This window comes from Mobula hypostoma, chromosome 8 (assembly GCF_963921235.1).
Source record: "Mobula hypostoma chromosome 8, sMobHyp1.1, whole genome shotgun sequence".
Taxonomy (NCBI): domain Eukaryota; kingdom Metazoa; phylum Chordata; class Chondrichthyes; order Myliobatiformes; family Myliobatidae; genus Mobula; species Mobula hypostoma.
Window position 1 is genome coordinate 57,943,606 of NC_086104.1, and position 13,006 is coordinate 57,956,611.

Genomic DNA, 13,006 nt, shown 5'->3' on the forward strand with positions numbered 1-13,006 from the left:
TGGAAAAGAGGTGAGCTTTCTTGGTGCTCCACAGGAAATAAAGGCACTGTTGTGCCTTTTTGATCAGGATGGAGGAGTTCAGGGACCAGGTGAGACCCTCAGAAATGTGCACACCAAGGAATTTGAAGCTTGATACGTAAGTGTGGCTCCCAGCATGCCTGAAGTCCACAATGATCTCCTTGGTCTTCTGGGTGTTAACGGCCAGGTTGTTGTCGGCACACCACGTGGCCAGGTGCTGGACCTCGTCCTTGTAGGCCATCTCATCATCCTCTTTGATCAGGCCAACCACCGTGGTGTCGTCTGCAAACTTGATTATGGAGTTAGAACCGTGTACAGGAACGCAATAATAGGTGGAAAGGGAGTACAGAAAAGGGCTCAGCACACAGCCTTCAGGGTGAGAGTGGAGGAGAGGTTGTCTAACTTAACTGAATGGGGTCTGTTAGTCAGAAAGTCCAAGGTCCAATTGCAGCAGGATGAGCTGATACCAAGCTGGCGAAGGTTGGTGATCAGCTTCGAGGGGATCACAGTATTGAATGCCGAACTAAAGTCAATGAACAGCATTCTGATGTTAGAGTTGGGGCTGTCCAAGTAGGTCAAGGCAGAGTGAAGTGCCCTGAAGATGGCGTCCTCTGTTGACCTGTTGGTGCAATAGGCAAATTGCTGGGGGTCCAGGGTAGTGGGAAGACAGGATTTCAGATGTGATAGAACCAGTCTCTCAAAGCACTTTGCAATGATGGGGGTGACTGCAACTGGGCGGAAGTCATTCAGGCCTGTGGCAGTGGAATGCTACGGCACTGGCATGATGGTGGCAATCTTGAAGCTTGTGGGGACAACCGCCTGGGCCAGGGACAGATTAAAAATGTCCGTGAAGACCCCAGCCAACTCATTCCCTCTGACCCTACTTCCAATTCATCAGGCAAGATTTCCCTATACAGAAACCATGCTGACTTCGACTTATCACTAGTCTCCAAGTACCTTGAAACTTCTTCCTTATTAATAGACTTCAACACTTTCCAAACCACTGAGATTAGACTAACTGCCTATAATTTTCTTAGCTACTTTATATGCCTTTGCATAGAACAGAAATCTACAGCACTTTACAGGCCCTTCGGCCCACAATGTTGTCCCAACCATGTAACCTACTCTAGAATTTGCCTTGTATCTCCCTACTGCATAGCCCCTCTACTTTTCTAAGCTCCATGTACCTATCTTAAAAGACCCTATTGTATCCACCTCTACCACCATCACTGGTAGTGCATTCCATGCACTCACCACTCTGTGTGGAAAAACTTACCTCTGACATTCCCTCTGTACCTACTTCCAAGCACCTTAGAACTATGCTCCCCGTGTTAGCCATTTCAGCCCTGGTAAAAAGCCTCTGGCTATCCACACGATCAATGCCTCTCATCATCTTATACACCTCTATCAGGTCAACTCTCATCCTCCGTCACTCCAAAGAGAAAAAGCCAAGTTCACTCAACCTATTCTCATAAGGCACACTCTCCAATCCAGGCAACATCCTGATAAATCTCTTCTGCACTCTCTCTATGGTATACACATCCTTCCTGTAGTGAAGTGACCAGAACTGGACATAGTACTCCAAGTGTGATCTAACTTAAGGTCTTATATAGCTGTAACATGGCTTTTGAACTCAATTCCACAGTTGATGAAGGCCAGCACACCATATGCCTTCTTAATAACACTGTCAACCTGCACAGCAGCTTTAAGTGACCCATGGACAAGGACTTCGAGATCTCTCTGATCCTCCACACTGCCAAGAGCCTTACCATTATAATATTCTGTCTTCAAATTTGACCTACCAAAATGGACATCACACTTACCTAGGTTGTACTCCATCTGCCACTTGTTAGCCCAGTTTGCACTCTATCAATGTCCCACTGTAACCTCTGACAACCCTCCACACTATCCACAACACCCCCAATTTTTGTGTCATCAGCAAACTTACTAACCCACCCTTCTACTTCTTCATCCAGGTCATTTATAAAAATTACAAAGAGGAAGAGTCCCAGAACAGATCCTTGCAGAACACCACTGGTCATCGACCTCCATGCATAGTACGAACCATTTACAACCACCCTTTGCCTTCTGTGGGCAAGCCAATTCTGGATCTACAAAGCAATTTCTCCTTAGATCCTATAGCTCCCTACTTTCTGAATGAGTCTTGCATGGGTGAATAGGAGCAGAGGTTGTGCCCTCTGGTCCTAGATTCCTAACACTACAGGAAACATTCTCTCCACATTCACTCTGTCTATGCCTTTCAACATCTGCAAGGCTTTAATGATATCCCCCCCCCCCCGGCCCTCATTCTTCTAAATTACTCCAAGTACAGGCCGAGAGCCATCATATGCTCCTCATAAGATAACCTTTGAGCAGCGGAAGATAAGAGGTGACCTGATAGAGGTGTACAAGATGATGAGAGGCATTGATCGTGTGGATAGTCAGAGGCCTTTTCCCAGGCTGAAATGGCTAATACGGGACGGCATAGTTTTAAGGTGCTGGGAAGTAGGTACATAGGAGATGTCAGGGTTAAGTTTTTTACTCAGAGAGTGGTGAGTGCGTGGAATGGGCTGCCGGTGATGGCAGTGGAGGCGGATACAATAGGGTCTTTTAAGAGACTCCTGGATAGATACATAGAGATTAGAAAAATAGAGGGCTATGGGTAACCCTGGGTAATTTCTAAAATACACGTTCGGCACGGCTTTGTGGACCAAAGGGCCTGTACTGTGCTGCATGTTTTCTATGTTTCTTTACATTTCTGGATTCATTCTCATGTACCTCCTCAGAACACTCGCCAATGCCAGCACATCCTTTCTTAGATAAGGGGCCCAAAGCTGCTCACAATACTTCAAGTGAAGCCTCACCAGTGCCTTATAAAGCCTCAGCATTATATCCTAGCTTTTATATTCTGGTGCTTGTGAAATGAATGCCAACAATACATTTGCCTACCTCACCACTGACTCAACCTGCAAGCTAACCTTTAGGGAAGCCTGCACGAAGACTTCAGAGTCCCTTTGCACCTCAGATTTTTGAATTTTCTGCCTGTTTAGAAAATAGTCTATGCTTTTGTTCCTTCTAACAGAATGCATGACCATGCACTTCCCTACATTATATTTCATCAGCTACTTCTTTGCTTATTCCCCCAATCTGTCTAAGTCATCTTGAAACCGCCCCACTTCCTCAATGCTACCTGCTCTTCCACCTATCTTTGTATCATCTACAAACGTGGCCACAAACCCATTAATTCCATCATCCAAATCATTGATATAGAGTGTAAAAAGTGGTCATAACACCATGCCTTGCAGAACACCACTAGTCACCGGCAGCCTAAGTAGGAATAGTTCCTAGACGTTTTCACCATCAATCACTTTCTGAAACACAAGAGTCAAGATAGACTAAAGATGCTAGAATCTGGAGCAACAAACAAGAAAGAGGAAAAATTGTGGATCTGAGTATATTTGGTAAATTGTGGAAGAGAAAGGGAAAGGAACATAAGGTACCTTATGGTAGAGATGGTACAGTGCAAGATGCAGAGGAAAAACCACAGGGTGAAGTTTGTTGCTCCTGGTTTCAGCATTGGCAGTCTTGTGCATCTCTACAGTACCACTCCACTATCAAGTCTCTTTAAGGCATGCTGACTTTGAAGAAGCTTTACTCTTCTCCCCAATGGAAGTCCTGCGAGACTCTCTCTCACTGCCTTCCCTCTGAGGTTTCATCGCTTGTCGACTCTTCAACCACATCCTTACCCTGATTCACTGCTACATCCATGTATCCTTCCTTAGTACATATGTTCACCATCGTCTTTTCCCATGTGAGCTTCTGCTCAGTGATTTCCCATGTGGCCTTCCTTGGCTTTTATGCAGTCCTTCATTTCCCTTGTCAGCCATGGATGCCTAACCCTACCAATTGAGAACTTCTTCCTCTGTGGGACATATCTATCCTGCAGCTTGTGAACTACTCCCAGAAATTTCAGCCAACTCTGCTCTGCTGTCATCCCGACCAGTATCCTCCTCCAATCCACCTGGGCAAGTTCCTCTCTCATGCCTCTGTAATTCCCTTTATTCCACTGCAATACTGATACACAAGTTATGCTTCTCCCTCTCAAACTGAAGTATGAATTAAATCATATTATCATCAATGCCTCCTAAGGGTTCCTTTATGTTAACCTCCCTAATGAGAACTGGGTTATTACAGAACACCCAATCTAAGATAGCCTTTCCCTGAGTAGGTTCAAGCACAAGTTGCTCTAAAAAAAGCCATCCCGTAGGCCTTCAACAAATTCCCTTCCTTGCAATCTAACACCAACAGATTTTCCCAATCACCTTGCACAATGAAGTTCCCCATTACAATTGTGTCATTATCCTTATTACACGACTTTTCCAGCTCCCTTTACAATCTTAACCCAACATCTTGAGTACTATTTGGAAGCCTATACAGTGGCATGTAAAAGTATGGGCACCCGTCAAAATTTCTGTTACTGTGAATAGCTAAGCGAATAAAAGATGACCTGATTTCCAAAAGGCATAAAGTTAAAGATGACACATTTCTTTAATATTTTATGCAAGATTACTTTTTTATTTCCATCTTTTACAGTTTCAAAATAACAAAAAAGGAAAAGGGCCTGAAACAAAAGTTTGGGCACCCTGCATGGTCAGTACTTAGTAACACCCCCTATAGCAAGTATCACAGCTTGTAAACACTTTCTGTAGCCAGCTAAGTGTCTTCCAATTCTTGTTTGTGGGACTTTCGCCCATTCTTCCTTGCAAAAGGTTTCTAGTCCTGTGAGATTCTTGGGCCGTCTTGCATGCACTGCTTTCTTTGAGGTCTATCCACAGATTTCCGATGATGTTTAGGTTGGGAACTGTGAGGCCCATGGCAAAACCTTCAGCTTGCGCCTCTTGAGGTAGTCCATTGTGGATTTTGAGGTGTGTTTAGGGTCATTATCCTGTTGTAGAAGCCATCCTCTTTTCATCTTCAGCTTTTTTACAGACAGTGTGATGTTTGCTTACAAAATTTGCTGGTATTTAATTGAATTCATTCTTCCCTCTACCAGTGAAATGCTCCCCGTGCCACTGGCTGCAACACAAGCCCAAAGCATGATCGATCCACCCTCGTGCTTAACAGTTGGAGAGGGGTTCTTTTCATGAAATTCTGCACCCTTTTCTCTCCAAACATACCTTTGCTCATTGCGGCCAAAAAGTTCTATTTTAACTTCATCAGTCCACAGGACTTGTTTCCAAAATGCATCAGGCTTGTTTAGATGTTCCTTTGCAAACTTTCTGATGCTGAATTTTGTGGTGAGGACGCAGGAAAGGTTTTCTTCTGATGACTCTTCCATGAAGGTCATATTTGTGCAGGTGTTGCTGCACAGTAGAACAATGCACTACCACTCCAGAGTCTGCTAAATCTTCCTGAAGGTCTTTTGCAGTCAAATGGGGGTTTCGATTTGCCTTTCTAGCAATCCTACCAGCAGTTCTCTTGGAAAGTTTTCCTGGTCTTTCAGACCTCAACTTGACCTCCAGCGTACCTGTAAACTGCCATTTCTTAATTACATTACAAACTGAAGAAATGGCTACCTGAAAATGCTTTGCTATCTTTTTATAGCCTTCTCCTGCTTTGTGAGCATCAATTATTTTAATTTTCAGAGTGCTAGGCAGCTGCTTAGAGGAGCCCATGGCTGCTGATTGTTGGGATATGGTTTGAGGAGTCAGGGTATTTATAAAGCTTTGAAATTTGCATCACCTGGCCTTTCCTAATGATGACTGTGAACAAGCCATAGCCCTAACAAGCTAATTAAGGTCTGAGACCTTTGGTAAAAGTTATCTGAGAGCTCAAATCTCTTGGGGTGTCCAAACTTTTGCATGGTGCTCCTTTCCTTTTTTTCACTCTAAAATTGTACAAAACAAAAATAATACACTAATCTTGCTTAAAATGTTGAAAAGAATGTTTCATCTTTAACTTTATGACTTTTGGAGATCAGTTCATCTTCTACTCACTTAACTATTCACAGTAACAGAAAATTTGACCGGGGTGCCCAAACTTTTGCATACCACTGTATGAGTCCTGTAATGGTTTTTTTACCCTTGCAATTTCTTAACTGCACCCACAAAGATTCAACATTCTTTGACCCTATGTCACCTCTTTCTAAAGATGTAATTCCATCTCTTACCAATGGAGCCACACCACCGCCTATGCCTTCCTGCCTGTCCTTTCAATCCAAAGTATATCCTTTGATGTTAAGCTCCCAACTATGGTCTTCTTTCAGCCATGACTCAGTGATGCCCATAATGTCATACCAACCAATCTCCAATTGCACCATGAGTCCTGCGTTCCTTTCCCTTTAGAATCTTGCCTTTGTGGTACAATGTTACTCTTTGCTCTGTTTTCACTTGTACCCAATCATTGGCTTGTCCTTCCTTACATTCATTTAACATCCATCATCTACTCGTAAACCTGATGGCTCATCCTCAGTCCTATCATAGTGGTTCCCATCCCCCTGCCATATTGGTCATCCTTTCTCATGTATAATTTGGTGGATTTATGAATTGTTTTTCATGTATAATTAGGTCAAAGTGAAATACTAGTGTATCATGAAATTCTGCGCGACACAAGATCAACCACTTGACAAAACAGAGCTTATAATATCTAGTTTACTACTAGACACCATAATTCTTACTCCAGCTCTTTCTACCAAAACACCTCATGTTTAGGAACAGAAGGCCAAATATTTTGAGCATTGTAGTATTTTATGATTCAGACATATCCAACAAACCCTCAAAAATGTAAAGCAAATAAAATTGCACTTATTCATATCGCATATGTTCACAAAAAGATAATCTATCCCTTATCTTCCTCAGACATACCTGCAGTTTTTGACACAGTTAACAACAATCTCTCCTCTTTCAGCACCACTCCATCATCTGAATGAATGGAATAGTAATGAACTGGTTTAATTCTTTGGCACTCAGCTATATCTCCGGAATAACCTGTATCATTTTGTGTGGTGACCCACAGAATCTAATATCTTACCACTCTGTCAACATCAATAAAACAGGAGTTTTAGCAGCTCCATCTTATCATTTTTTAACCTATATGCAGTTGTTAAATTGTCAGACTTTTCTAACATCTGCAAGTAAATAAGAATACAGTGACACAGTGATAACTATGGAAATTAAAATTTAAACTGATACACGATCTCGATTTAAGTAAAAAACCTAACTCCTGTAACAACAAAATGTTACAATGTCCTCCTGGGAAGTCAATTTGCCATATTTATCCAATCCTACCTAAATACAAACTGAAATCCACCAATATAATTGATTCTTAACTGCCTTAGTTCATTGACAATTAGGAATAGGCAATAAATGATTGCCAGTCCACATCATGAAAAAAAAAGGAATTTGAACAAACGATCAAAAGACATCATCTTTGATCTTAGACAAAAATTCAATGCATCCTCTCAGCAAGTGACTGAAACTACATAAAGTCATTTACTATTTGATCTGGAAATGAGTTGAAGTTTGGACTACAAATACAAGCCAACGTTGAGATATCCTTTCCCATCAGTATCACACTGCCCAGCTCCACTCCTGCTTCACGTGATTTGCTGCTGAAACCTGAATCACACATTTATTACCTGACTCCCAACATCTCTCCTGACTCTACCACCATTCTGAGGATACCCCAAAAATTTGCAAGTTGACATCCCTAACTTACACCAAGTTCTGTTGCGTGCCTGTGTTCTAATTCATGCCAAATTATGTTCATCACCCAAAATCATTAATGTCCTATATTTCTAAAGCATTACATAGAAACAGACCACTGTTATTAAGAAAACAAAAGAAAAAGGATCATCATTCATATTTATGCCATTTACAGCTAAGTTGAAGCCAATAGACTTAAGAAGGACAAATACTTACATCATCACTCTGCTGAGCTTCCTGCATTACAAACTCACGTACCATGGATGGACTATATTCTACCAGATAAGAAAATATCTCTGTAGCAGCAGTTCGCACCTGGATATCATCCATGCCCTTTAAAAGAAAAATGTAAAAGCTTAATTGTATTTTAAATTAAAATGCAAGTGTTTACATTTCATCCCTAATCAACTGAAAAGCTTTGAATATTGCCAATATTTCATTTCAGAATGAGCATCATGCTCCCCAATGAAAAACAATCAGCAACATTTTTAGGCCATGTCATTTCTTTTACTAATCCAAACTAAAAGGTTACACTGTCACTCCAGCGTTTCCCACAAATTGAAACTGCAATCTTTGCAATGATTCAGCGAGAGGCTACTCTTTCTCATACATTACGAAAGAGCAGGAGGTTTAATCACCTGACTGTTGATCAGCTCAAAACAATGGGTTCCAAGATGAGTAAAAGAAATATGGAATGGAATCTCCCTGACAGTCATAATGGAGAATTTATAATGAAGAAAGAAAGACATAGCCCAGGAAATAAATTACCATAAATTCCGGTGTATAAGCCGAGAATTTAGCCCTAAATTTTGGTCCTAAAATTATGGGGTCGGCTTATACAGAGGGTGCCAACTTTATAAAACGAATACACAGAAGACAGGTCGTATTTATTGGCTGTTTTTCAGTCACATTCGTTCCACTGTCAACACATGAATTCTTTGAATGGTTTGTTTAAACTCGAATCTAGTGGCTGGAACACGGACATCAAACCACCAGGGATGACTGCAATGTCCGTATTTTCAGCTTTCAATGCTGCTTTTGTCTCACCTGAACAGCTTTGAACATGTCCCAGACAAGTAGGCACTTTCCCTTCCTGAAACCTTCGGGACGTCAACACCACACCTCTTTAACCCACTTCAAGCAACCCACTTCGTCCATCCAGCAGCGTTTTTGGACGTAAACAACACCCCCCTGCAGGAATTTTCTGAGCAATCTTTGTTTTTTGTCTCAACACAAGATCATGTCTATTCATAAATTGGGTGTACCAACTTCGCAGTGAAATTTTCACTGACCTCACGGTGTTTATCGTCCCATTTCAACGCTTGAATTCGAATCATTTCTCTGGTAACAATGTATCCAGACAATTGCTGGTGATTCACCCACTCTAAAACTTTTTCTTCCAGTTCTGGCCACTGGCATGTGTTCCCACGGCTTGCACATTTCGTCTTTGGCATTTCCCTCAGCATGTCCTCTGCCTTTCTCTACTCTCTCACTTGTTTCTCGTTTACACTAAACTTCTTAGCAGCTGCAGAATTATTCATTCCTTTAGCAAAATCAACAACCTTCAGCTTGAAGCCAGCATATTGCATTCGTTTTAATCTTTTGTACGTGGTGGTCGCAAATTCAATACTGAGTACACATACTGATCCTGCCACCCCGTGTTATGTTGGGCGCTACATGGTTTCACGGGGGTTACATTCCAGAGGATTCTTTACCATTGGAGACCTAATCCAAAATTTCCCTCCCTGATTTATTTATTAAGAATTTGCTTATAACGCTCTACAATGTGTAGGCCTGTTTTCTTAGCAGGTACTGGTTCACAAAATTTCCAGGTTCCAGATCCGGCAAAGCTGAGTACTGGCATAGACAACAGACAACAGGTGCAGCAGTAGGCCATTCAGCCCTTCAAGCTAGCACCACCATTCACTGTGATCATGGCTGATCATCCACAATCAGTATCCAGTTCCTGCCTTATCCCAATAACCTTTGATTCCGCTATCTTTAAGAGTTCTATCCATCTCTTTCTTGAAACCATCCAGAGACTTGGCCTCCACAGCCTTCTGGGACAGAGCATTCCATACATCCACCACTCTCTGGGTGAAAAAGTTTTTCCTCAACTCTGTTCTAAATGGCCTACCCCTTATTCTTAAACTGTGGCCTCCGGTTCTGGACTCACCCATCAGCGGGAACATGCTTCCTGCCTCCAGCGTGTCAAATCCCTTAATAATCTTATACGTTTCAATAAGATCCCCTCTCGGCCTTCTAAATTCCAGAGTGTACAAGCCCAGTTGCTCCAATCTTTCGACATATGACAGTCCCGCCATCCCGGGAATTAACCTTGTGAACCTACGCTGCACTCCCTCAATAGCAAGAATGTCCTTCCTCAAATCTGGAGACCAAAACTGCACACAGTACTCCAGGTGTGGTCTCGCCAGGGCCCTGTACAGCTGCAGAAGGACCTCTTTGCTCTTATACTCAATTCCCCTTGTTATGAAGGCCAGCATGCCATTAGCTTTCTTCACAGCCTGCTGTACTTGCATTCCTGCTTTCAGTGACTGATGTACAAGAACACCTAGATCTCATTGTACTTCCCCTTTTCCTAACTTGACTCCATTTAGATAATAATTTGCCTTCCTGCTCTTACTACCAAAGTGGATAACCTCACATTTATCCACATTAAACTTCATCTGCCCACTCACCCAGCCTGTCCAAGTCACCCTGCATTCTCATAACATCTTCCTCACATTTCACACTGCCACCCAGCTTTGTGTCATCAGCAAATTTGCTAATGTTACTTTTAATTCCCTCATCTAAATCATTAATATATATTGTAAACAGCTGCGGTCCCAGCACTGAACCCTGCGGTACCCCACTAGTCACCGCCAGCCATTCCGAAAGGGACCCGTTAATCGCTACTCTTTGTTTTCTGTCAGCTAGCCAATTTTCAATCCATGTCAGTACTCTGCCCCCAATACCATGTGCCCTAATTTTGCCCACTAATCTCCTAGGTGGGACTTTATCAAAGGCTTTCTGAAAGTCCAGGTACACTACATCCACTGGCTCTCCCTTGTCCATTTTCATAGTTACATCCTCAAAAAATTCCAGATGATTAGTCAAGCACGATTTCCCCTTCGTAAATCCATGCTGACTCAGACCGATCCTGTTACTGCTATCCAGATGTGTTGTAATTTCATCTTTTATAATTGACTCCAGCATCTTTCCCACCACTGACGTCAGGTGGTCTATAATTGGACGGTCTATAATTCCCTGTTTTCTCTCTTCCTCCCTTCTTGAAGAGAGGGACATTAGCCACCCTCCAATCCACAGGAACTGATCCTGAATCTATAGATCATTGGAAAATGATTACCAATGCGTCCACGATTTCTAAAGGCCACCTCCTTAAGTACCCTGGGATGCAGACCATCAGGTCCCGGGGACTTATCAGCCTTCAGACCCAACAGTCTATCCAACACCATTTCCTGCCTAATACAAATTTCCTTCAGTTCATCCATCACCCTAGGTCTTTTGGCCACTATTATATCTGGGAGATTGTTTGTGTCTTCCCTAGTGAAGACAGATCCAAAGTACCTGCTCAACTCATCTGCCATTTCCTGGTTCCCCATATTAAATTCACCAGTTTCTGTCTTCAAGGGCCCAATTTTGGTCTTAACTATTTTTTTTCCTTTTCACATACCTAAAGAAGCTTTTACTATCCTCCTTTATATTCTTGGCTAGTTTACCTCAGTTTTTCTCTGTGTATTGCCTTTTTAGTTACCTTCTGTTGCTCTTTAAAAGTTTCCCAATCCTCTGGCTTCCCACTCATCTTTGCTATGTTATACTTCTCTTTATTTTGAGATCTTGTGATCTTTTCTGGTTAAATCAAAAACCTCTACAAAAGGGGTCGGCTTATACAAAGGTAACATGAAAAAGTCACTTTTTTAACCTTGAAAATGGGGGGGGGGGGGGGAGTCAGCCTTCATGGAACAAAATAACCAAGGCTATAGTCAGAATAAAAAAACTGAATCAGGCAGTCAATACAAGCCAAAGTACAAGAAAAACTAGTGAGATAATAAGATAATAAATGCTACATATCCAACATTCCATCTCTTAAAGTTCTGAAAATTTTGAAAATTCCAGATTCCAGAACTGTTCCTGTGGATTGAAGGGCTGCAAAGGTGACACCATGATTTTAAAAGGTGGAAAAATGTAAACAGGTAACCACTGACCTGTAGACAGTTATCTAAAACACTGGTATCAATACTAAAGAATGTAATGAAAAAAAGAGCACAATTGAACACAGCAGGGTGGATTTAAGAAAATCATGTCTGACCAACAGACAGGAGATCATTAAGGTTATGATTTGTAAAGCAGGTAAATGGAAACACATAAATATAGTATATTTAATTTTCATAAGACTAAACCAAGATAAAGAGAACCCAATTAAATAAATAACACAAAAAGATTACACGTGTTCATTTGTTTATTAAAAAAATGATTCAATATTACATGTATTTGCTGGGAAAAGCATGTGAACCTCTAGGATTATCAGTTCATTTCAAGGGGAAATTAGAGTCAGGTGTTTCCATCAACAGGATGGCAATCAGGTATGAGTGGGGGAAGGGGCCCTACCCCATTTAAAGAACATAATCCTGAGTCTTCACTATTAAAGTCTGATCTTCACAACAAGGGTTTTTGGAAGTATGCCATCCCTCGATCAAAGGAGATTTGAGGACCTCAGAAAAAAAAAGTTGATGCTTACCAGCTGGAAAAGGATACAAAATGCTTTCTATAGAGTTTGGGCTCCACCAATCCCCAGTCAGGCAGATGGTATAGTATAAATGAAGAAAATTTAACAACGTTGTTACTCTCCCTAGGAGTTGTTGATCAACAAAAATCACTCCAAGAGCAAGGTGTGTGATATTCCAGGAGGTCACAAAGAACCCCAGGGTAACATCTAAGGAGCTATCGGCCTCTCTTGCATTAGCTAATCTCAGTGTTCATAAGTCTACCGTCAGGCAAACACTGAACAACAATGGTATGCATGGCAAGATTGGAAGGAGAAAGCCTCTACTCTCCAAGAGCATTGCTGCCTGTCTAAAGTTTGCTAAAGACCACATGGATAAGCCAGAATGAACAATGTTCTATGGATGGATGAGTCCAAATTAGAACTTTTTGGCTTAAATGAGAAGGCTTCTATTTGGCAAAAAGCAAACACTATTCCAGCACAAGAACCTCATCCCATCCCATCTGTGGATGGTCTGGGCCTGCTTTACCGCCTCGGTTCC

The 13,006-nt window shown here is 41.8% G+C and overlaps 1 protein-coding gene across 1 annotated transcript in view; it reads right to left on the reverse strand.

The window, feature by feature from the left end:
- The window catches only part of LOC134350560 (serine/threonine-protein phosphatase 4 regulatory subunit 3), a 77,486-nt gene that overhangs the window by 31,548 nt on the left and 32,932 nt on the right, over window positions 1-13,006 (reverse strand). The window contains exon 7 of the mRNA XM_063055923.1: window positions 7,938-8,054. Within this exon, the coding sequence (XP_062911993.1) occupies window positions 7,938-8,054 (117 nt within the window). The remainder of the gene's footprint in view (window positions 1-7,937; window positions 8,055-13,006) is intronic.